This window comes from Varroa destructor, unplaced genomic scaffold (genome assembly GCF_002443255.2).
Source record: "Varroa destructor unplaced genomic scaffold, Vdes_3.0 BEIS01000001.1, whole genome shotgun sequence".
Taxonomy (NCBI): Eukaryota; Metazoa; Arthropoda; class Arachnida; order Mesostigmata; family Varroidae; genus Varroa; species Varroa destructor.
Window position 1 is genome coordinate 42,083,546 of NW_019211454.1, and position 26,286 is coordinate 42,109,831.

The 26,286-nt window shown below is 40.1% G+C and overlaps 2 protein-coding genes and 1 long non-coding RNA gene across 7 annotated transcripts in view; 2 read left to right on the top strand and 1 right to left on the bottom strand.

The window, feature by feature from the left end:
• The window catches only part of LOC111250093 (glycerophosphocholine phosphodiesterase GPCPD1), a 33,974-nt gene extending 19,022 nt beyond the window's left edge, over positions 1-14,952 (bottom strand). For 2 of the 3 annotated variants that reach the window (XM_086977106.1, XM_086977108.1), the window contains exon 1: positions 8,754-8,807. In XM_086977106.1, coding sequence (XP_086833232.1) covers positions 8,754-8,792 — 39 coding nt within the window. In that variant the 5' untranslated portion in view covers positions 8,793-8,807. Of the gene's footprint in view, positions 1-8,753; positions 8,808-12,888 lie in introns of those variants that run through there. The other variant, XM_022804786.2, reaches the window with a different exon arrangement.
• On the top strand, positions 1,478-6,052 carry LOC147758660 (uncharacterized). Its single transcript, XR_015318857.1, has 2 exons — positions 1,478-2,091; positions 4,215-6,052. It is a non-coding gene; the product is annotated as an uncharacterized LOC147758660 (long non-coding RNA).
• On the top strand, positions 9,789-24,464 carry RIOK1 (RIO kinase 1). 3 transcript variants are annotated; one of them, XM_022804936.2, is made up of 10 exons: positions 9,789-10,263; positions 10,521-10,650; positions 15,854-16,141; positions 16,716-17,035; positions 17,954-18,079; positions 18,387-18,707; positions 19,143-19,442; positions 19,699-19,920; positions 20,141-20,359; positions 24,170-24,464. In XM_022804936.2, the coding sequence occupies exons 3-10, from the start codon at positions 16,096-16,098 to the stop codon at positions 24,320-24,322; spliced, it is 1,707 nt and encodes a 568-aa protein (XP_022660671.1). In that variant the 5' UTR covers positions 9,789-10,263; positions 10,521-10,650; positions 15,854-16,095; the 3' UTR covers positions 24,323-24,464. The 3 variants fall into 3 exon arrangements, with proteins under 3 accessions (XP_022660671.1, XP_022660664.1, XP_086833237.1); XM_022804929.2 differs by lacking the exons at positions 9,789-10,263; positions 10,521-10,650 and adding an exon at positions 15,105-15,565; XM_086977111.1 differs by lacking the exons at positions 9,789-10,263; positions 10,521-10,650; positions 24,170-24,464 and adding an exon at positions 20,586-21,478.
• Positions 24,465-26,286: the final 1,822 nt, after the last annotated feature.

Consider the following 26,286-nt stretch of genomic DNA (forward strand, 5'->3'; position numbering starts at 1 on the left):
CGATACTGCGCCTTGGCTGATTAGACATCGACCGTTATTCGTCTGCTATCAAAGCGTCTTGTTTGAGCTTAGTTTATTGCAACTTGATGGCCTAACAGGTTACTGGATTTAATTATAGGGAGAGCAAACTGCTCATACATACTGCGTAATTTTTAGAAAACATTCGTTGGCCGCTTGTCGTAGCGGGCATGCACTCACTCGCTATTCGCGGCACCAGAAAAAAGCCACTTATTTCTAGAAGGAAACAATAAACTTATCAAGGCAAAAACAGTGCGTCGTTTTTGGAATTTGCGATAAGATTAGCTATTATCCAATCTGTTCATGCGGGACAAGCCCCTGCGGAGATTATGGGCTTCCTTTTTTGTCAGAAATCAACCAGCTACAACGTAGACCGTTTCATATGGAAAATCCGAAGAATATTTTCAGCGAAGTTTAGATCTAACGAGATCGAAAGTGCATCTAAATGGCCCAACAGGCTATTTTAAATACATTCTTAATTAGGGTATGCGGTCGGAGTTTTTGTATTTTTGGGAGTTCCAGTTCAAAATTTAATTCCGCTAGAGTTCTGTATAAAGCACATCCAAATGGCGTTCTAACGAGTTTGCGCCCACCAATATGGCTTCACGCTTGACGACCAATAAAGTTACTTGCGGATTGAAGCACAAATATTTCGAACTTATTTAGACCTTCAGTTGGAGTGGTTGTAACGGTTAATAATTAAAAGATCTTGATAATACCTTGGAATATCAATTATTAAATATATCATTTGAAATATCTATTTTTTGAATACAGTATCACGAAACTCATAAAAAAGTTAGAATTCAAATGCTGTTTCATTATATATGTGTATACATATTTTTTTCTCCAAGATGATAGAAAAATAGGGTGTTAATGGCAAAAAAAAAGATTCACTCACGAACATCGTAAGCCTCAATCTGTCAAAAATGACAGAAATCCGACGCAGTATCACACAGTATACGAACATGCTGTTTCGAGGGACCCAAAAACTACAGTAACTATGCTATCCCTGCAGAGGGCAGCGTGCACTCGACATAGGATATGAAAATGTTCAGACCTTATCATAGTTACTAGAAAACCAATTACAAACAGGAAAAAACCTGGAGCTTAATCATTCTCGTGGACGCTTTATACTATTAAGGAAATGGCAATTGGGGAGATGAGATCGACTTGAAACTGAGTTTCATACGATCCATCCAAGGTCGTTAAATCCTTAGTAAATATCTAATCTATATAAAAGTAAAGATTACTCTAATTAATTTCGATTACCAATATAGGTGCAATGTTATCATACTTAATACTGTATATGAATACAGTTTTCAAGACGACTAATTACGTTTCATTTAGTCCCATTCTCATATTCTCTTATCTTTTTTTGCTTTGGTTTTAGCACTCGAAATAAAAAACTTCGTTTATAATGCCAGTATACGAAAGTGTACAGATGACAAAAAGAGAGAGAAATAAGCAAACGAGGAGTATATGTACAAGTCATGCATTTGTTATGATATGTGTTACCACAGTGATGGCATCCTTTTATTTGTCAGTGACCCGATTCCCTTGCGGCAAAGTGTATCGTGTTGTTGTGTTGAAACAGATGCGTGTCACTTTGTGATGCCGTGTCTCCGTACCCGGCAGGCGGCGCCCTGTGCATTCAGCCGAACGTGCCCCGATACACAATAGTATTTCGTCTGCTGTGTTTAGATTAGTAAACGAATCTAAAGGCGGAAGCCACACAACGGCACGTTCCTATCTGGCGCGCACATCAACAAAACATTACAATGTGCCAGCGGGCCAATAAAACGCGCAGGGACCGTTAATAGGCGATTGCAACCAGTGCGCGGGTCCCGTCACTGGCCTGTATAGAGAAACGACTGATACTACTGATGATGTTGCTCCTGCTTTTTTAGAGAACAATCTTGCGTGTTGAAAGAAAGTAAAAGAAGGAAAAAAGACAATGTTTTAGGTTAGGTCAGAGCGACGACGGACATTCTTGGAGCGTACAATGACTGCCTGATTTTTTCCGCCTTTCACCATTCCGAATGGCATGAATATGACTCCTACACAACCCGAAAGGTAGAGCTGGAGTGAATACTATTTAACGCTAACTAGCGAGGAGTACAACAGCCTAACCCTAACTTATACGTGTATTCCGTAGTTTTGGAATAAGCATAGTATTAATAGATATATTCGTCTGACTGAAACGTTGATGACGCATGGTACGGTCGAAGTGATAGCACGCAGATAAAAAACCATCTTTCTCTCTATGCCTATAGCTGAAATTTGAGGATTGTTTTGGTTTCTTTCTTAACCTTTAGGGCATTCTACCCAGTTGGCTTAAGTGACCGACTCGATATTTTTTGATATAAATTCATTTAACCGCACTAGTTTAGCCTAAAAATATCGCGTTACAGCATCGTAAGAAAGCTTCGTTCGTATCAATAAGATTGACGTGCTGTCACCGAAAAGAAAATCATTTTGCTTATTCGCTACAATGAATTGCAAAGCAGATCCACGTTTTATCTCTTCATGTGAAAAAGACATGACAGTGCTGTCGACGTCACTCCTACAGGTACAAGTTCTTTTCTCTCAGTCCATTAGTCATCAATCAGTCGATCGAGATGCTCGAGAGATGAGTCGATTGTTCTTTTATCTTTATATATGCCTCTCCTTTAAGCGATTTTCATCGCAACATCAGTGACGTTGACTCAGGACCTCATGTGGTTCTGTTGCTTATTGTCAACGCAGTCGATCAATCAGTAACAACCAATAGCGGCAATTTGTTCTGTTGATGACGAGAGCTGGCTAGTTCGCTCGTGTATCACTGCCGCTGCTACCGGCAATGGTCTACTAGCTTTTACGCAAGCAACAGAAAATTCGCCCCTAGCGAGAAAATTATTAGGTTTATCACTGCGTGCCATTCGTGCTTATCGGCTCAAACGCCCGTCAGGAGCCAATAACAGATGAGATGCTCAATGGCCCCAACGGGTGGAAAAGAAAGGCGTTGTCGTAATGATGCTTGTGATGACAAGCAGATAAAGTGTGGCAGTCGATCGCAGAGTGACCTGGCCACAAAAAGGGGAAGATGCTACCTGAAAGTTTTGGTGTAAGGGTGCACTGCAGCCATTTTATTCACAACGTTAAATTTTAATATCTTACTCACGCTATCATCGTAAGTGCGTTTGACAATTTGCCAAAGCACGTTGGAGCTAGATAAGGCATGAACACACGTTGTTTACAGGACTTTTCAACCTGTTCCGACTGGCTGAAAACCTAGTAAGGTATAAGTGGTAGCGCGTTGTTGTTTGATCAACACTCTCCAATGAAAGGAAAGGAAAGGAGGACGCTATTGATTTTCGTTTTTAGCCTGATAAGCAGCATCGCTTGCAATGAGTGCCGCATATTATATTTCGTGAAAGGATAAGGGATGGCAAGAAAGGCATAATACCCACAAAATGTATTGCGGGTGTGCGCTATATAGTGAAGCCAACTACAAGTAGCTACTTGGCTTCGGATTATACGTTGTTTAATTGCGTCAACCGATACAATCAGTTTATAGCCATGGACTTTCTTTGAAGTTATCCGGTCTGCTTCTGAAATCGGCCAGCCGTGCTGGGGTTTTCAGGGTACAGTAGGAGATAAACACAACATAAACTATCAGGACACCAAGGTGACATTGAAAAAAATGTATTTATTTATTTATTTATAGAAAAACTAGAAAAAAACGATCCGTGGTTAAATTAGTGGCCTCATTTTCATTGAAACAGAACAATGGAAGTCTCCTTATCCAAGCCCACATAAAATAAAATGGCAGAAAGTTAAATGTTGCGCGCCCTCTTGCACAATTCCAATAAACAACGAAAGACTCTACTTCGTTTAATGAGAAAAAAAACTGGCGTAATTTCGATATGATCTTCAAATAATGATAATTATAACTCAACAAGGCGATTATTATGTAGGACTCTATATATATATACGCAAATATTGACCCTCGTTAGATATCTGCGCGACAACCAGACCCTGCACGAATTCTTAAGTAATCGACATAAACATTGGACTTGATGCGTCTACGTTTAACTATTTATGTGTGCTTATACAATACACACTGACGCCAATGGCTTACGTTAGGTTCTGTTTCAATATTGTTCTAATCGTCACCAGTGCTTTGATTATAATCTCCATTTTTTCATATGGGTTAGGTAGCACATCGTGCAATAAATGCGCAATTATCCAAGGACAACATTCCTCAGGTTGCTTTTGGCCAAGCGAATCTACACTGTTCCTGCTCAAGTATCCACATTTATGATGAAGATAGTGCGAAATTTCTTCAAACGATTCCTTTGACCGCCATTTTCATTACGACCGAACCAAGTTGAAAGGACGAACTTCAAAATCTAGAGGTGTAAGCTGCGAATACATAGATCATTCGCGCCGTTTGGTAAACGCGTAAGCCGACCGTGTGCGACTACCGACGGCAAGTCAATCGAACGGAACAGCAGCGCCAACCTTGCTCAACGTAAACGAACGAGACCAGCATGCGACCCTATTACAGTCAAGCAAGGTCGCCGTAGAGAAGCCCCTTGTGCCGGCAGCACAGAAACACTGAACGGAGCAAAAAAAAGTAATGCAGGCAAACAATACCACACGCGTAAACAACGGGAAGAGACCCCAACATGCAGGCCCCAAATAAACACTAACAATCTATAGTAGTCGAAGGCAAGGCAACGAGATAAATAGTGGAAATTGGTCTTCTCGATTTAGTGCACACCGAGACTATGTCTTGTGCGACAGGCTTTTGCCTATTCGTTCCGCATGAGACCGTTTGGTACGGAAAAAAATGTAAGAAACATTCAAAAGGTTTATTTACAGGTTTAGTCATAGTCTAACGATTGAATAGAAGCAAAATGTCATTAAAGGAGGTTGTAATAGAATAAAAGTAAAGAATCCTGCAACAAGAGAATGAAGAGACGAATGCATTCAATCAGTACGCTGTCACCTTGACTACTTTCCTAGGAGAATCTCAGTTTCAACGTTCTAATTATAAGCATCGTGCTACAAAGCACGACATGACGAAAAAAAGATGAGGTGTGCCTAAATGTTGACCTTAGTTAACCTCCATATTTATAAATTTTTACTTAAGCAAAATTATAATTCGCAGATCGATAAACTTATAATTAGGAAGAACTACGCTATTGCGTAAAGGTAGGCTTGCCATTCAATCGGCCTTTTAACCTATCTTTTCATTCTGGCTGAATATATAGATTTTTAGTACAGATACATGGGCAAAGTCGGGTTTAGCGGACCATCTCTTCTCTCACGACGTAATGATAGTCGGATAGGTTTTGGAAGACGTACGTATAGTTGCGTATAGGAATGATTTCCAGCTAACGAGGCAAACGCTGGTCCAAATGCCATCTAGTTTTTTTATACATGATATCAATTATAGTCGCCTGTGTGCAACAAGGCGCAAGTGCTGCAGGGCGCACAGTAGCCAACGCTAATTGGCGTACGAAAGGAAGTGTGTTGCTATTGCTAGTCGAATTGGTCCTTTTTTTCCTAAGCGCATGCGTGGATCTGTTGATGTACTACTATTCGCGATACTCGTAGTACATGTACCGATCCCTGATATAAGCTTTGTTACGACCCACTCGCAATGCGCTTTTATGAGTAGCCTTGACTTATGAATCCGCAACTTGCAGAGTCATAACAATTTATCGCCTGCAACAACTCGAAAATATGCGGTTCAATAAAAAAAAACGGGTGATTCACGTACTTGGAGCCATCAACAGCTTCTAGCTAACGATGCCGTCAACCGATCTTAGGAATACCATAATTCTATCTATTTCCTCCGCGAGTTCTTCCCAAAAGTCGCTTTGTAGTCCAATAAAAATATGCTTTCTAAAGTTACTATCATTGTTTTATGGCAAATGCTATCGCCTGCGAAACATTACAAATAGAGGTCGGAAACCAAACGTGAGCCCAGTTGAGTATACTATGAATGTCCAATAGCTCTAATAAAAGCTACAGAAACAATCAAGTCCGCAGTTCTCACTACTAGGCAACAGGAAATAAGGGCAATAACAACAACAACTGCCCAGTACGTATGGTTCAATGCGTACACTTCTACTAACAGGAGATAACAGTGGCAGTAACAAATCCGCTTAGCAAAGTTTGATAACTTCATTGAATTAAAAGGTCCAGCTTCCATATGCGATATTGAGCAGCTTCGTCAGTTTTCACTAGCTCCTATTCTTAACGGCAGAAGGGAGTCGTAGATTATAATATTTTGAATGCGTATGGCTTTTCTTGGCCCAAGTCGTGGCTGACTGGCGGAGTTGCTATGCAAACTCCAATTACTATAACGTTAGTGTTATTATTACGTATATACGTAACAGGCTGCTTCCGGATATCATCACTGAAGGCATTGCTAAACGCTTCCAATATAGAAGACCATCAGCCATGGCATTTAGGTATCCCGACAGCTACTCATTTCGGCAACGAATACAGCCCGACAAAGAACAGCACGCGAAAATAAATTGACAGAATATCTATTTACATGTGTGTATATATTTGACAGACAAGCAAGGCGGTAACCGATAAACTCGCATATTTCTTTCTTTTATTGTCACGAATGGCTACCTGGCACGTTGCGGTACGTTATCGTAGTATCTGCTAACACGAGTGACGATGCGGGCGTCAAATTTTCCTATTGGGAATTCCGGCTACTGAATTAAACGAATAAAGAAGTTATCTACGATAAGCGTGATAAAATAGAACTAGCTAGACAGAGACTAGATCAATTGAGAGTATTGAACGTTAAAGGAATGGCGTAAGTTTTTAGGCTATTTACGACCCTCGTCCGCGTACACTCGTTAAGTTGATAGCAGCGGAACTAACCAAACTTTGTCATGTAATTAATTTAATTACACTTCTGTTTTGAGCCCATGTTAATGTAAAAGCGTTAGCTAGGAAAATGAAGATCCGTAGCAATTTGCTCTAAGCAGCATGCGTTCTTCATGTAGTGCTCCGAAAAAGTACTGGTCAATTTGATGATAAGTTAACATCGATGCCAGCGATAAACAACTGACGATGATTTCGTTGATGAGATGCCTCAACGCATCGAATATAGAACTAAAGGCGTCCATGGCGGTAAATAACTGTCGTAAGAATTGCATTTTAGTCATTTTCATGGCACGGAGAACACTCCGCGAGGTTAGAGTAGTTGTGTGCACTAATAATACACAGCTCTCAACTGCGATAGAAGGCCGATGACACAAATATTTAAAAAAAAAAAAGAGAGTAGAGCATAAAATGTTTGGGCCATAAAATGACAAAAATGCTATATTAATGTAAAAAGCAACAGGAAATATTGACCGATAGGTACCCATAATTATGTGATTCCGTTAACCTCGGTCAATTCAACGTAACCTTCGATCAAATAGAGTTTGTGGGCAGAAATCGCCAAACCTATATTACTGTGACGATTATTATAATGACGTTTATCACGGCAGTAAACATACGTTCGGTTAACAAATATAATAAAGACAACAACTAGTCACAAATGCTAAATCAGCTGGTTCCCGTAATATTTGGACCCACGTACGTTTGCATGGTTGGCCAACAGTGGCTTTCCTTTCACAACAGATTTTTTATATCAAAAAACTCACACGCCATTTTTAATTCCGACATAGTCAGCATGCATCCTAATGATATGATACATCGTGCATACAGAAGACAAATAAAATGATGTCCTATTGACGATAGAGCGAGACCGCTATCGTATTACTACTTCTGCAAAAGAAAAAAACCCTGACAATTTGTGTGGCCGGTGTTATGGATTATCAATGACGCAAACGTAGCAACAGAGCCGTCAGTTGCCGTTATTTCGAATATATCATTTGTATTGTACCGCTGTTTCGACGGCGTATTTAGCTATCTAAATTAGTTCCAGTTTGATACGTCGGGTGCAGCAAACGAATGCATACAATACATGGAGATTTAAGCATCGATGGGGAAGCAGACGAAAATATCTTAATGGTAAGAGTATTTAGCTTCAGTTGAAGCCGGTCTGCGTGTGGTGCCCGCCGACTTATCACGCTGTGATACGATTAAATACTGTACCACAGCCCGAGGCAGTTATAGAGCGATGCGAAAGCCCATAAATCAAGTTACTGACTGATAAATATCACTGTAGCATCGAGCAGATGACGTTATCGCTGCTTTTCGATTATGATAAGAGAAAAAACAATAATGCGCACAAGTCAGTGAACCGCATCGAGCGGGCGATATGGATGGAAGACAAATGAATGCAGGCTTGCAAACTATGTGTTGACAAAACATTGCGCAGCTTGTCAAATTGCATACGTCTTGATAATTCGTTTCTAGTGTCGCTCTACGTAGGATCAACTTGGTATTTTTGGCCAACATTTCTTCGTCTAGTTAAATTTTCGAAACTACGAACTAGCGAAATAGGTTCGATCTTCGTATCCCGACTACTGTTGATTTGAGTACAGTATTGCAATCAGGTTACCAAGGTGGACCATCGGTCTTAATATGTTTCCAACGTCGTTCGAAGCTGTTTCGAGGCAAGAACGTATGTTTGCAAAAATAGCTTTCTAATCGTTTTATTGTACTAAGATTAGTTGCTAATCGTCATACACGTGATACAGTCTGTGTACTATTCTTGTTCGTCCACGTCAATCGCGGCTGTGATATTTCGCAAAAATAAGAGTACCTACCCAACTAAACACACAAAATACCCTCAATACTCTCAACATCAGTCCGTGGGCACTGACAAACACATGACAACGAAATAACATTCCGAGGAATAGAGAGGTGGTAAGAGGTCACGAACAGGTACTAAACTGGCTTCTTTCCATGCCCTGTTAGCGGTTACGGTAACTACCTCAGCTGTTGTCAGTACTGCTGTTATGGAAACGTACATTTGGACAGGAGCTATCCCGGTTATACCTATTGACGCCGTCGTCATGGCCAGCAGTGGCAGAGATAGTAGAAACTGATAATAAGCCTTTTTAGTTCAAGAAAATTGGCCTAATAAAATAGACAGAGCAACCGTATAAGACGCTGGTGAATCGTTCCTCTTGGCGAAGATTTTTTTTATAGAGGTTGTGAGGTAAGGACTGAATGTCCACTGATGGCTAGCTAGACAAAAGATACACACAACTCAGTTATACGACAGAATCTTAGTACTGCTGGGACTTATCGCGCCAGTCATCATGAACAAACATCGTAAACTAATTAACGAGCAGCAGTTACCCTCCGGACTAGTTCCAATCGCCATAATTAACGAAAAGATAACTAAGGCGAGCAGATGTATTTATATATACGATATATAACGCTGTTCATATCCAAAACAACCGCAGCTATCATTAAGTTCACTGGCCACGCGTTAGCAATGATTTTGCCGAAATGAGTTTAATCATGGCCCGCCTAAAAGTACGAATTAGATTTCTAAGTATGTGTGCTTATTGTGCATCTAGCTAAAAGAAGCGGTGTGAAGACGTTAGCAAATTATAGGCATACCATTTTCAAATAATTTTTCCTCAGCTATTACATTATTGATGGTAGAAGTCCCTCAGCGGGCGCAGAACAGGAAAATTTCTAGGCGAAACATTGTTTCTTTGCATGTAGTTTGCATGATACTATTAGGTACAAGTTGATTACTTGTTTATCGACTTCATAGATAATCCGATTTGTTTAAACCTGATTATGTTTATATAGCATCGTGCGCCACGTATCACCTCGCGTCTCTCTCTATCCACGAATCGACCAACTTCTCACCTACAGATATCGTCTCGCCTAAAGAGCTTGGGTGCCGAGATCAAAATAATCGACACGTTGCTGGATCAAGAGGCTAACATAAACTTTGTTCAAGTCGCTTCCCCTTCCTCATGTCCCACTCCGCGACATCCCTAGCACCACTTATATCAATACCAGCAGCATCAATAGCATTATCATCAAAATCAACATTGCCGCTAGCGCCATATTTGCAGCAGCTATCTGTGCGGTCATGTGCGTATCTATAGAACTACTACATATTGACTGACATATCCGATGTACCGCACGTTCACTGGTTCGTCTACGGCTGAGAGCGAAAGAAGGACAGTAATAACGAAAAGAAAACGTTCGGTTGTGAGAATGGTCGCTGGCTAATGGCGAGGCTTGTCAAGAGGCTTCCGTTCAACATGTTGCCTGGTAGCTCTTCGTCTTTTATTCAGAAATGCAGGCGTATGTGTCTATAACAATATTTCTTTAACATATAAAAATCTGACTTGCCTCGATCAGATTGTATCGTACATTGTACACATCTATACAGATACATAATAATTTCGTATTAGTCGCAAATACTGTCTAATCAGCAGTAATTCAGATGAAAGCAACTTCAAGGTAAGTGCATTTCTACCCGTTACACGATATGTTACCATATACATAAAGCTATTCCGTCCGATTTCGAATCGTTTCTGCGACTGTGTGATGGTTTCCAGGTCTCGAAGTGCCTAATAGACGACTTACTTTTGTATAAATCTCTACGGTCCGCATTCACCTTTAGATTGCGACAGCTGTCCTGTTATTTTTGTAGTCTGAGAGAGCTCCTATGCAACAGCCAACGAACAGGTAGTGATTAACGAAAACTGGGTTATTTGCAAAATTTATTGTGCATGCATATATGTATATGCGTACTGTATAATATGTCGTTGTTAAAAGATGTCATAACTGAAGCAAATTTTCCATGGATTGCTATATTTTAACTAAATCGACTTCTATTCATCTTTACGATGCAATTTTGTAAATTATAAATTGCTAGCTAGTGATTATTTCAAAATGCTTTTATGTTCAATATGCTTGTTTAATCAACACCGGTCAATTTATAAGGCGGAATATGGTACAAAGCTCTGATATTTTGCGTATGATATAGAAGATGATGCAAAAATTATGTTGCGTATTTATTTTCTCTTTCTATGTATATCTGCAAGATCTATATGTGGTGTCACGATAAGTAGCAAAAATAAGACTAATCATTAATAGCACATCTGTTGTTATAATCACACGATTAGTATCATTCACAGACGGACTGGACCCAAAACCCGACATATTGTTCTCTAGACACGAGGCACGTGCCCGTCATAGCTTAGTGAGTTACATATTTGATTGCCAAAAATGGGAACACGTCGTGGTCTAGGTTCGAGCCCGGGCACGGACAGACACAGATTTCGTTTCGCGGTGGGTGCCAATTGTCTGGTTTAAGCTCGAAGCATCCAGATCTGTATTGTTGTTTCGTCTCGTGTTGTGTGACGAATTCTCATTACCATTTATGTATGGCGATGTTGTCATTGTGATGTGATACCGTCATACAATTACCACGTCGGGTTTTTTGTACAGTTACACATATTTATACTTACATACATATATAAAGTTATACAAGAGATGTGCTATCGAAACGACGCACGCCATGTTGCTTTATAACCCATAATTTGATACGCTATATTGCCCCGCTGATCGTGTGTGGAGGCATCACCGTACGGAAAACTATGGCAACTCGTAATAAAATACTAAATTCTGCCGTTTCTGTCTCTATTGTATGCTATAAATATTGTACCATTGTTACATACATAATCTCACTTCAGCCGTCGTCCATATGCAACGAACCTCGGCGAGGCGCTGCCGTCCAACCCAGCACGAACCACTGACGAAGGCCCCGAGCATGGCCTGGTTTCTAAAACTACCTATCCACCTTCCGTCTGTAGCTCTTTTCTCCAATGCACTCAGTGTTTGTCAGAAGCCAGTAGGAAAATGGAAAAGACGCTAAGATGAATGCTGCCTTGCATCTGCCGCTATTCCTACACTTTTACTACAGAAATTTAAACACACTGCCCATGTAGGTGCAGATACAGACTCGTGTCCATGTAGACGTTCTGTCATGTTGGCAACACAGAACTGTGGAGTCAGACAGAGGTACCGTAGCGATTTATTACACTCGTTTGAACATTCGTATAGGCGTACATCATGAATAGATAGAGACTAGTCAGTGCCATGAAGTGGCTAGACTGGTTCATGCGCCAACTGCATGATAAATGTGTCCTGATGTTAAGTTACACGACCCTCATAGGTCTTTATTTTCACTGTAAATATCTCATCTAGATGCATCTGTATCTTAATGAAATTCTACCTCTTTCTTTCGTTTCCTAGAAAATAAACTTCAAACGAAATATGCTTATTGTAAGTGACACAAGGAGACACCTATGCCAGAGTAATGTTTGACTGCCAATACTCTTCAGGATCGATATTTCGATATACATCGACGTCTCCTACAAAATGGCGGCGAAGAGTGATTCAGTAGAGGTCATCATCTTCCTCTTCCTAGCGCATATCTTTTAAAAGAACCTGGTGCAACTTCTCATCAGACTTCGTCGTCATTGTCTCCTAAACACAGCTAAACACAAGTGGACCTTCGATAGTCAAGCTGGTGTTCACATATTTTAAAAATCCAAGAAATTTCTATGAAGCAATGTTTTTCGTAAGTTCATTTCTTTTTTCGTTTACCAATTATCGCTCTGCAGCATCTCGTATAGAAGGAGACCTAACGACGATAGATTATTTACGCCTTAACTTAGTTAATGGAACCAGCTGGAGGTGGTTCGTCAAGGAAGTTCTCTGCGGCATTTGTTTTACACACAGCGTATTTCCATATTAAACTTTATGTGCTTATGCTGTTTCCAGGTTGCTTCTCTAAAAGTTCCATCTCGACATTCAGATTTTTGTGAGTCGTCTAACACTTTAATTTGATAACTCCTCGAGGATATTCATCTCTTCATCACATTTTTTATTACTAGTTTATATTACTAAAAAACTTACCTTGTCTGTTTCGCCCGTTCTGGACGTGTATGTTCGTCAACGATCCGCAACAATACGTAAGCACCTCATTGGTTTGTCACTTACGGTGTGTCCTGGCAGGACAGCTAAGGATGATTGCTACTTCTTACGACAATTTGTCTAGGGTGTCGTCGTTTCACCTTCTTCGTTCTGGACGACAGATTACAGCTGCTATGATATCGGTAGTTCTAACAGCGCGTCTGATGGCCAAATCAGATGGACCTACAGTCTAGCCGCCGCGTCCTGACTGGCCGCGACCGTTTCATAAACTGGTTGGCGTCAGTTGGGGGCCTCTCCCCGCAGATTTTCAGGATTCCCGCCACCATCAGCATCAGCGGAAAGGGTTCTCTTGTGCTTGCCGTCCACTGGTCCTTCAGCGGTGTCCGAATCGACGCGATTATTGCGTCGTCCGGCTACTGCTGGTAATGTTGCTGCCGTCGATGCGACTACTCTGACGACGAACGCGTCGTACAACGGTGTATGGGTTTGTCCTTCCCGTAGCGACCCTCTCGTCCTCCCGAGCTTCGGCTGTCTAATAGCTGCTGCCGCTACTGGTGCTGCCACCGCTACCGCAGCTGCTGCTCCTATTATTACACACTCACTGTTGACTCCTGTAGTTATTTCTGTATGTCGATCGGGCAGGGCTGATCAGAATCGACGCCTAGAATGTCGCTATCAGAGGGTATTAGTAGAATAGAGACGCAAACAGGGCTTTCTTTTTTGGTCATACTTCGAATGAGCTCTCGTTGCCGTTGCAATTGTTGTTGCTGCAGCTAGAGCCAAATGACCAATTACTATGTCCGTCCCTCGTAAGCCTCCAATCAAACAACGATCGGGCTAATCGTTCTCTGTAGTAGCGGCGCTTTCAGCTGCCTGATGATGTCGCACAAGCAGCGGCAAACAATTGTAGAGGCTTTTCTTGTTTGGTGTCTTCTGTCGTAACTATGGCCCGTTCCCGGCACCGAGCTCGTCGCTGTCGCCGTTGAGCGACCTGCTCCGTGTTCCCAATTGGAATTTACGGCCACCACAGCACCACACGACACCAACAGAGAGACAAATCGGCTGCTATAAATATGACTCGTTGCTCATCTTTCATTTCTTCTACTTTGCTTTTACGAATGCTCTCATACGCACATAAACACAACGCTCTGGGGACTACGGCTAAATTTCCAATAGGTGATAATCTAATCGTATCATATATATATATTTATGTATGTACATATATATATACATACACACATATGTATATATATATATATATATATATATATATATATATATGCATATATATATAGATCCTTTACGACGGACGGTCTTGTCTCTGTATGCCTTCCAGCCAATGGTCTTTAGGCCCTAGCTGGGTAGCTTCTGTACTTCCTGCTGTGGCTGCCTACGCAGTGGACTCGTCACTGTTTCTACCATTTTTTCACCGTTAACCAGAGATCGCCGTCGCCAGCCATCAAAGCCAAAGGATATAAGTCCTGGTAGTTGAATAGTGGGAGCTGTGTGATGACATTGGACCCCTGAACTCGGCTGTCCAGTCTAATTTGCCGGCTTGGGCGACGTCGTCGACGGCAGCAGCGACGATTTCTGGTTCCACTCGACTCCCTGTTGCTGCTGGTGAACAAGATCGCGGTAGCGTTGATGGTGGAGCAAGGAAGTTTGGATCGTTGGGCGTATTCATTCGTTGCCGTGCTACAATTAGTCAACAGACACGATCTTTTGGGTTGCTCGAGTTACACGTTGTGGTCCTCTACACAAACGGTTTCATCTTTACCTACGCACCGTGCGCTATTTACGTCATACCGCTGCTGCTGCTGCTTCTTTTTCGTCTTGTTCTCGCACTTTACTTGCTTGCTGTCCTCGATAACTTACGTAGCGAAATGTGGGACAGGCAGGGCGCGATCAGCTGGTCCAGCGAACCGGCAGAAGAAGCGCGAATGAGGTGAACACTGTCCTGCCTATCCGTCTCGCTCCAGCTCAATGGAGTTTGTTGCGCGAGAGCATCTACCACTATTATAACCGTGGCCGCCGTCGCTGCCGCCGTCGCCGCCGCAACCACGACATAATGACTCACTCAGGCAGGCGCATGCGTACCAGGTTGCGCTGTGTTCTCCTTCACTATGCGTCACAATCTGGTAGTAATGCTTACTATTATATTATACCAAGTATACGTTCTTCCGTTTAGAATCCGTTTAGGCTGTTTCTTTGACGCGTACATGTCCGTCAGAGCTGCTGCCAGCTGAAACCAGACGTGTTGGTTCTGATGGAGAAAAATAGTAGAGCGATTTGCGCCTACTGAGCGTATAGCCTTTCCCTGACGTGCGCCGTTTTTCTTTGAGCTTTTTTGTTTGTATGTGTGTAAATTTGCATGTGAGTATGTGTAGCCAAGCGGCACGTCGCACAGTTTGCTACTGCGTGCTGTGTATTCTCCGCCGAACTCCTTAACGGTGGCTTTGCCATTCTCTCCAGAGCCGTGCTCGGTGGTAGATACTGCTATTGCTAGGACCTAGTTTACCGGACCGCTACTCACCAATGGAGCGAGAGGACTTTTTTACGTAGTAACGAACACAGACAGGCGGACGCATGCACGCACTCAACAGAAAACACGGCTAAATTTACCCAAACCTGCCGTTGCTAAGCTGCATCACGCGTTTCAGTACTCGTCTTTAATTTATTTCATTCATTTCTGTTATATCGAATACTATATTTGAAAAGTGCTAAATTGCGGGTTACTCTATCTTTGAAGAAATTAAAGCTATATTAGATATGACTAAAACCATCGCATCCTTTATAGCGCAAGCAGAAAACCCATAGGAAGATTTGTGAAACACTATAACTAAAACACTTAAAGCATAAACTACATAGTAACTGATCGAAGCTTAATAGAAAAAATGAAAAAGATGATCAAAAAAACTTGCAAATAAGATTTTGGTTTTCCTTACAGTGGCATTCATCTGCACGCCTCTGGATTTAAATTCTCGCGCGTCAGTACACAGTCACCGTAGCCATGATGACTGGGTAGTAGGTAAAAGCATTGCAAAAGTAAACAAAGATCCGGCACGCGGTCGAAAAGCAGTCGGCAAAGCGCCAGCAAAACGAACGTAAATATTTTCGCTATAATGGAGGACTCGAGTTCGTGCTAGACTGGCTGTATTCGAGAGGGTAAACGAAGGAAACCCATGAAAAATGCAGCCAGACTTGAAACGGTTACAAATCCACCCCGGGCAGTTCGGTGAGTTCTATTTTTCTTGACTGACGCGGCAAATCGTGTGAGAAATGGAACAATAGCATTAGTCATCGTACATGAGTAGAGTGAAGTGCGACTGCTTTAGTTATAAGCCGGTGGCAGTTTCGAATGCTATTTACGAGTTGATTATCTGCTAAAAGGATATAAAATACTAAATAGAAGTTTGTTGTAATACAAATTAAGATATTGCAGTGTAATAGCTTGTACAGATCATACCTTTGACGGGAATATCCGAATCAATTTTTTTTACTTCACCTATTTTTATAAGACAAATCTTGCCTTATCATGTCATTCATTCACGGGCCCCGTCAGTCAGGGTAATAAGATAAAACAAAAGTAGCATTTACTGGACATTAAAGATCATACGAATTAGAACTTCTTCATAGAATTCATAGAAATTAGAATTTCGAACCCATGGTGGCTAGCGCATATAGCAGTAATAATGAGATTACTGTAGTAGTCGATGTTGACAAACCCACTTATAGGTATCCTCTGTCTTCATCTAGATGCCCATCGCGGATAAGTTCTTTGAACTGTATATTTGTGTTCACTATTTCAGATGACGCGGAAGAGGACGTTAGCTATAAGACTCTGCGAGTGGTCAATGTGTTCAAAGATGAATCCCTCCAGTTTCCTTTGAACAAAGCAGGAGATAACTGGCAAGAAAACGAAATTTTCTTTGACACAAGAGAACCAAATGGCATTCAATACTGTGATGACGACGAACTTGATGATGAAGACTACGACGATGAATACGATGACGACTGGTTCGTTTCAGAAGACAAAGGATTTCACCCAAATCGACAAAGTGGAGCACGAGGCAACAATGCAGTTCAACAGAATGGGCAACAACAGGCGAAATATCAGGATTTGCAGAAGGTACAGCCGTTAAAATTAGGTTATCATTAAAATAGTAAGAAACTTTTTTCAAATTATAAAATCTATTGTCTTATGTATCCATAAAGTTTTAAATTCATCAAATACTTGCTAACAAGGATAGTACACTAAGTCCGGTTTGGTGAATCTTTTTGTATCGGTCGTTGATGTTCCTATTCCCCTCAGGGCGGCAGTATGGTATGCAGATACGTTGCTATAAAGATAAACACTTTAGGATATTTGGTAATATTTCGTGCTTCAGTATCTAAAAAATGTGATGCACACATAAATGTATGTAATATAAAAATTGTGCACCTTTTCGAGGACTATTTACGTCCAGTACTTTAGCCTTCCCTCTTTCTCCAGGACATCAGCGTGCCAAGTTATACGCCCAATAGCTTCTTTGCTAGAGCTGTCCCTATACTATTGCTACATTCCTACCAATGGCTTACAGTCAGCATATATACTATGAAGGTATTCCCCACACGAATAAGAGCGAACATGTTTTTTTTTATTAACGAGAAAATCCAGTCTAGGCTAAAGAAGAAGCTACGGGAAATCGTGTAGTAATGTTAATTTCTGCAACCGCCAACCGCAGCAAACGATCCGAACTAAGAGCTAATATTTTCAATGTAAACATAACCATTTTGGGAACTATGGATAACCCCCAAAGAAATACACAACTTTCACAACAGACACATATAAAGAAAGAATGATTTATATCAAACTTTGAAATGTCCAATTCCATTACTAAGTGCTTTCGAAACGATCAATCTGCCCAGTGTCATAATGTACGCTATTCAAGTATGGCTGGTTGTGTAAGATAGGTTCGAAATATCGTAAAGAGGTGCCGTGGACAGCAAAAATGTTTCTGCAAATTTTTGCTGTTTTCTAAAACTTCGGAATATTTTGTATACGCAGGTTATGGCTAACAAGTTTTCATCGAAAGTGAGCCTTGATTCTTTGTGCGTGCCAAGGCAGGCAATGAAAGCTGTCACGGAACAACAGCGGCGAGCTGAACAAGAACGCATACGGGTGAAAGACAAGGCATGCTTTTTATTAACGTGTTTTAACTATAAATTCTGTTAATTAGTGATGCTGCATGCATAGTTTTTATGTAAAAATGTTAAAGGTCATCTACCGCCCGTAGCTTATTTAGATGCTATGGTCGTGAGAATGGTAAAAAAATTTTCACAAGTCTCTAAATAGTTATACATGTAGAAAAGTAAAATCAAAAATCGTTTCAGTGTAATACGCAAAACTGATTTTTTATAGTTTGGGAATACAAAAAAATTATATAAAGTATTATTAATGACCCGATATAACAAATTTTCTCGTTTTCTTACTTAAGTAGATGGAGCGAGCAACAGTGGAACAAGTGTTGGATGCGCGGACACGTATGATCCTCTTCAAAATGCTGAATAGGTGTGTCTTCGAACAGATCAACGGGTGTATTTCGACTGGCAAGGAAGCCAATGTCTACCACGCTTCAAAAGGAAATGAGCAGCAGTTTGCTATCAAAGTCTATAAGACGTCAATTCTTGTATTTAAAGATCGCGACCGTTACGTGACCGGCGAATTTCGGTTTCGTGGAGGTTATTGTTCAGGAAATCCCCGGAAAATGGTTCGACTCTGGGCCGAAAAAGAGATGCGCAATCTTACACGACTGGAGAAGGTGCAGTAAAAACATGACTGTATTAAGCGCCTTTGTTCCTTACCCATTTGTCTAGAAAATATCGCAGCTAAGAAATCATGTTAATATATCAATTAAATAACTTAAAGTTATTTAGTTAACTGAGCGGGGTGAAAGTAAACAACACTGATAAAGTTGATGCAAGAACTTTATATTTTTGCTGCGGTCATTGTCCGTAGTATACGAAACGTACAACGATCAAAATTATTAAACGTTTTATTATCAGGGAATCAAAAGGGTAATTTTTCTTTAAATATATTTGTAGATATCTTACACCAAGACCTATATTGAACTGACTTCATTCTATCTATCATATTTTAATATTTTCAGTGGATAAATAAAAATAAAGGTGTGTATATATAATTCTATTTTAGTTACTTTATATATTCGTTTTGTTTTGCTTTCTAATATATTTAGGCCGGAATACCATGTCCGAAACCGCATCTGTTACGCTCTCATGTTCTCGTTATGGAATTTATCGGCAAGGATGGTTGGCCAGCACCTAAGCTGAAAGATGTTCCACTAACAGAGGCAAAAGCGCGTGAGCTTTATCGATCCCTGGTTCTTGATATACGCCGGCTTTTTCACGAATGTCGATTGGTGCACGCTGATCTGTCTGAATATAACCTACTTTATCACGAAGGACGACTGGTGTTCATTGACGTGTCGCAGAGTGTTGAACATGAGCATCCTAATGCTCTCATCTTCCTTCGAAAAGTATACCCCAGTATCAAACCAATAGCAAATTGGACATAGGTACAAAAAACATATACTAGTTAATTACTGGCCGAGGTATGAATAAGTCACGCAAATTGAAATCGCAGTTGTGCATTGGAATAATACCTATCGCTTAATACGTCGAACTATCGGTAAACTGCAAACGCTGGTGCTGGGTATAATGGTCAATAGGTTGAATGAATAATCCTGCTGTCCATGCGCTATAGTAGCACTTATGTTGTCTGCTTTATGTTAGGACTTGACAAATGTGACAGATTTCTTCAGTCGTTGCGCGGTCGCGACAATGACAGTGCGCGAACTGTTCGACTTTGTTGTGGCGCCGGTTATTGCTAATGTCGAAGATTATTTGGAAAGGATGGCTGAAAGGAGTGCGAGCCGCGGTGTATTAGACCCTCGACAAATCGTTGTGGATGACGAGGTCTTCAAGAATTCATATATCCCACGAAGCCTTGATCAGGTGTGTAAAATATTAATGGTTATATTCGAAGAAGATTGAATTCCGCCATATTAGTAGTGCCCAGTAGCTTCGTAAGCATGCGCTGTAACAGGTCTATGTTTTGAACTGCATGTTCTCTGTTAGAAAGGACTGCTATCTTATAATAAAACGACACATAGGCTTTTATAGAGCTGTGTGCAGGTAAGCATTGTTTAGCTAATATAATGATGTTTGGTTCTAGGTGCTAGATTACGAGAAAGATGTGATAAAACTCCGACAGGGAGAGGATTTGTTGTATAAAACGTTAACTGGTCTTAAGGAAGTGGAAGAATGTGCGAAGAGTAACCACAAATTGTCCGGAGGTAAAGAAGATATAGTTGATGATGTCGATGAAGGCTCCTCATTTGTGGGTGACGAAAGCGACAGCGAAGAGGATGAACGGACAATTGGCGGACCCAGAGTGAGTGGACTACCTATCTTATCGCTGATGTAGCGAGTCGGATGAAATCAAGCGAGCTGAAATATAGGCATGCCCATTAAAGATAGGAAGCGTTATAAATGAGAAATAACCTGGCTGTTGTAGATTTAAGCATATAGTAAGTGTTGCCAAAACAAATGGAACAACTTCTTGCGTCGAATGGAATATTATTAAACTTCTTTGTTCCATTTTTTTCTACTTTTGTTAGTTTAATACCTATTTGAAGCATATCATGTGCGCCGGATCTATAGTCCAGCTATGAAAAAAATCATCACTTCAACGTAATTGAAAAAGCGATTTCCACGATGCTTTTATCAATTCCTCGATGTTTGCTTGGTCATCAGGGAGCATAGAATTACCATCTAAGCAAAGGTAGCTGTAGAAGTTGGTCAGCAAAATTTGACTAAAGTGACCATTCTTGGTGAGCTTTCATGTGATGGTTTGTTATAATGCGAATCCAGGTGAGCACCAAATTCTATTCCTGAACACACACAAAGCAAAATAACTCAATAAGAATAGGGTTCAACTGAACATATATTTTAATTATATTTATTGCTGGCACATGGTTTAGATTCTGAAATGATAAACAAGTCATATCTAATATTTCCTAAGAGCGATTACACTAATTTTTAGTTATTCGTGAATTTTACTGCATGAATCGAAAAACCCAAATCTTTTTACAACAAATGTGAAAAAATACCGAATTGCCTAACTTCAATGATCCATTCTTAAATGTCCCGATTGTCTATTTCACAGTCATTTGGGACAGCCAAATATTCGAATAAGAAATGATTTTTTATCTTCAGTATTGAATTTCATTTAATCGAGACACTATTGTTATTATAAAGAAACTTGGCGTTCTGCGTCTTTTAAAGTCAAATAGACCAACTTTTCTAATGTAACATAAAAATCGCAATCAAGCAACGTAACTAATGTTTTCCAAAGGTCACGTGTTTATGATTTTCGATTCTTAAACGCTCTTTAATAAAACTTTGCTCACCGAGCCCATTAACCATAGTTTTATGCGACAGCTGGTATTTGTAAAACTTCATATGAATAAACGCAAATACTTCAATTTTCCCACATGTGCTAAAAATATAAGTTCTAATGGTCATGGTGTTTGATTTTGTTTCCGTGAATTAAAGCTTCAGTTCGGAACCTAAATTTATCTAAGCTTGTTTCTAGCTGTTTGATAACATGAGAGTGCGTGTGTTTAGACGTTGTTGTGCGGAAACATGGCAAACTATTGCTCAGTAAGGCTCTGTGCATATTAGTCCAGCAAGTTTCAATCTGGGTTCTTCGGCGGCCATATCTGCTTACTCTAAGTTGTTCTCAAATTCTCAAGTAGTTAACCTGGCACTAACCGGCTCGTATGAGCCGTGTATTTTATTGCAGAAAGATTTATAGCTTCATTTGGACACTTCACAGTTTATAGAATGCGCAGATAGACTTATTGATTGATAATTGCGCCTTTCTCAGATCTTACGGTAACATGACATCTCCTTGACCGTACACTACACTCAGGTCTTGAAGGCTGACCATAAATTTCGCGTTACTCACAATCAGCACAGCTCCTGGAACATGACAAGCCAGCAGTCGTTTCCATGGTTAGATTCTGCGTCGATCATAAACATTTTTTAGTTTGTAATGAACCGAAGATGACCTGCTATTTCATATGTAAGCGGTTTAAGAAGGGAACGACATACGTTTCAAATCAAAGCAAATCTCTATGAATTTTAAGGCCTATTAGCTAAAGTCTTCGTGAAAAACCCGTAGGACGATAACCGCATCACAAATATTGTTCGCCAACGACTTTATTAGAGACAGAGGTATTATCGAAAATACTTTTTGACGCCGTCGATGAATTCTGGAGTCTATATTGTTTCTGTCTGTCATAGATTTCTCATTGTACTTTGCCGGAAACTGCTTCTTTTACAGTGGCCTACGTATTATCGAAACTGTCGGTTTTACATAACATAAAGGAGTTTATTTTCTAGTTAATCATTTGCCCAATTGAACAATGGCTGATACTTACTCAAATTCCAATGACTAGGCATTGTTTTTTGACATTTGCGAAATTGTTTATGTGCTCATCGGAAGAACAGAGATGAAAGTAGCTTTGGGTAAACCTACTTGTTTCGAGAAATTACCTATTCGAGAAAGTCTGAATTAAAAAAATTGCCCTAAACCGGCATATGTTTTATATATACATACATATATATACCCTCTTGAGCTACAAGTAGGAGAGTATTTTGCAATTTGAGCCAAATACATCAGCAGAGGTCAAAAAGATGTGATAACCGACATTTTACCATAAATCCCTCCCAAATTACCGGCCTATACAGAACGTGTTATTCGTATGAATTCAATGAACTTATGTAGAAGCCATGCATTCGCTCAAAAATTTCCTTACCTGTCACAAAAACATTTTTTGGGGGATTACAACTCAGTTATTAAATGTGAAAAAAGATGAATAGTTGTTAATGATAATAATTGTTCAATAATAAATTTAAGAATACCGTTTCCAGTTTTAGTTCCAAACCTGATTTGCCAATTATCATAATCGATCATCTTGTGACCCGTGTGAGATGACTCAGAGTTATTCACAAAAAATACCATAGGCCAATTTTGGTGACCGTCTAGAAAGACCTTTTCACAATTCTCGTATGCCAAGCTGATTTTTATAAATAAGCACTACCTTATTAAAGATTTGATTAAACTACAGATAAATTGAATTGTAACTCTTTATATCTACACAGAAGCGGATGTATGTTTACACTGCCAAAGCTTTGGGCAGCCGACTTGTAAACAGCACTAACTAGAGCTGTATATTACTATCAACAGTTTCGTGTCCAAAATATCACTTTTATTTCCATATACATAATGTCAAGCATAAATTATGCATTTGCAAAGTAGAAGCAAAGAAGAAAACTTGTAAGTTTAGGTGACACTGCATCGATACCAGACTAACCATTCTTATAGTTATATTAATGCCGATTCGACTGGTCTGTCGGTCATAGTGGCGTTTCGTATTCGCGCGGATCCTGGAAACTCCGCAAACAATGGGCTTACTTTACTAAATCCGTTCTAAGCTGTTTCTTCTCTTCATGCCTGCGAGCGAATTGTCGTTTTCGTATGCCGACGAAAATGAATGTTGTTCGTGTTTATCGGACAACATCCATTTTGCCTCGGTTGCGCGAGCAATGGGAACTTCAAAGGCTCTCCTTATCCTTCATTAGCGTGCATATTTGTCCCAGTGTTGTACTCGACTTGCTGTCCAGTAACATCCTGTGTCTTCGCCTCCTGGTGGTAGTTTGCAACGAGCATTAATGTCTTTCTAAGCTTTCGGTCTTCTCAGCGATTATAATGTTTTGTGTCGTGTCTGCCCCATTGCTTCATTAAACCACCATTCGAACCAACATTCTTGTGGTTTCGCTTCCGCAGACAATAGTAATATGCCTACGCATTTTTCTCCGGCGCCGCAAAGAAATCATTTTAATATCTATCTCCATTGCGAGGCTACTGTGGCTTTGATCTTGTAGTAAGTTATGACTGCCTTTCAAAGTTCCCGCTTTTGCCTTTTTTACCGTAAAATTTATGATGGTAATCTAAATACCAAGATATTATTTCAGATTAAAATTAGTTGACATACTGATTTCTGAGATGAACGACCATGCCGGTCAAGTTAAGAGTTACGTGAGAGTAGACGCTTATAGATCAAACACTTAGTGTACAAACGTAGAGAAACGTTTCGTTTGCTTACCGAGAATTTATTTATGATTTATCGTTTAGGTAAGTTTGGGTCGGCCAAAGAATGAAACGGTGGAAGAGAAGCGAGAACGAAAGAAAGCTGTCAAAGACGCTGCGCGAGAGAAGCGCAAAAACAAAGTTCCGAAATACTTGAAAAAACGCCGAGAGAAGTCTGTTAAAGGTAAAAAGAAATGAATCTGTATATCTTATATACAGACACCAACAGCTGCTTCAACGTCATCCGGTAAACTCTGTACAGTCACCAACTACCTTCAACGTTTGTTTACGGAACTCAATTCTTGTTCTTTTAATTTAATAAACGAATAAATTTCTTTCACACGCTACTTCTCTTATTGCAAATAACATACGTAGGTATCATCAAATATGATCTAACTTGAGCGTCAATAAGATTGGACTTTTTTTTTTTAGTCCACTTATTACTTGCATGTAGTACACTTATTGACGATGGGTATATGTTAACGTTCTAGTATTAATTCAAATGGGTAGCTTGTTGGGAGACAAAACGGAAACGTGAAGTGTGGGTCTGTTCTCGCTTTGCATCTTTTGCGTGTCCTCTGTTCTTCGGTTTCTTGGTCTTCGGTTTTTACAATTCGAAAACAAATTCCGGTTACAATGTTGTCAATGTCAGCTAACTTCGCAGAACTGCTCTGACGTATATAAATAGACATCAGTCTGTGGAAAACAAACAAAAACATTAAATCTTAGCATAATCCAAATAATAAATAAATCAAGCTGAACAGAGTCATTACAATAGTCGTTGATGTAAAATGTCATGGTGTATGAATCTGACAAGCGGATAAGTACAGAAATAATTCTGTGAAGTTCGATATCCGACTCAAGTATCAGATTGAGAGAGCAAGCTAGAGAATTCCCGTGTGCAGATTATCTTTGAAGCGAACTAATACTGTTTTTCCCTGTATTGCGATTGTATTGTATCCAGTAACAGTCAGAATCAATATTATTGACTATTCAACTGCATATATACACAGTTAATTACTGCAGTAATCACCAGTTTTTACACACGTCCCGGCGTGTGTAGGAGAGACATTTATATACTCATCTATCTCGCAAATGGAGCGCGATTCTAAACGCGTGTAGTCACCGGTGATCAAGTGGCCATCCGATCGAATGATACTAAGCATACGCTTAACGAAAACCTGGGTAATTTACACTCCTGCAGTGTCTCATAAATTGATTATTTTTTAGATAGGTTTATTTATTCGCACTTTCATGTTCTACTTATTACTCTGACAGCGCAAGAGATCTCCGTAAAATGTACCTTCATATTTAGATAGTTCTGTCGTAATAAGCGGCATAAGATTTTTCGTTAGCAGTGTACTCTAAATTAAACTGCCGAACTGACAGCAAGTGACATAAAGACATCGAGAAGTATGGTTTCATACGATTACCCGCATCTGCCACGTATACACATTTAGTTTGCTTCATGAAAGTTTGGAATAACAGACAACTTACGGCAGAAGTTATACACCGTGAACCCACTTACAATATGATGGACTGAGCTGTTCAATGTCATCCGTACGTAATTGACTTAGCTTCAGATTCATAAAGCCCGAAGAACTTACTTTAGAAGAACCTATCCTCTTCAATTGCGACAAAATCATTTAATGAAGAAGTAGGTTGTACATCGAAATGCCCTTAAGTTCTCGCTGAGCAGAAATGTCTCTGTTAGGAGGTACACTAGCCGATTCCGTCTTCTCAGATTCTATTGCACAACACGTCTGGCGTCTAATATAGGTAGCTTTCTGAAGCGATTTGAAAACCTTTTTAGAAGTCTTAAAGGAGGTGGAGACGGTTTGAATGAGAAATATCGAATTTGTGATATGGGAGTCCCGCAGAAAGCTTTTCCCATAAAAGATATGAACGCGTCTTAACAGTCTAGCCAGGAAATCCCAATATGACTAACATCAGTGTTCGAGTGTGCAAGTTTTGTCTAATGATTCCATCGAAGCTTTTTGTTTTGGTATGCGAACATCTGTTTACCAATGTACCAAATTAGCTATCCCGTGTAAGGGCATGGTGCTCCCTAACACGAACACTATTTGAAATTGACTGTGCCCTGGAGAAGTAGTATAATTGTTATAGCTTTCGTTGAACGCCAAGAGTTGGTTCAGCAGAAA

What these genes read in the sequence shown, in the direction of transcription:
- RIOK1 (XM_022804936.2), top strand. Translation starts at nt 16,096, where the DNA reads ATGCAGCCAGACTTGAAACGGTTACAAATCCACCCCGGGCAGTTCG. An exon ending in ATCTTACACGACTGGAGAAG is followed by an intron (nt 18,708 to 19,142) that starts GTGCAGTAAAAA and finishes TAATATATTTAG; the next exon opens with GCCGGAATACCATGTCCGAA. An exon ending in TCCCACGAAGCCTTGATCAG is followed by an intron (nt 19,921 to 20,140) that starts GTGTGTAAAATA and finishes GTTTGGTTCTAG; the next exon opens with GTGCTAGATTACGAGAAAGA.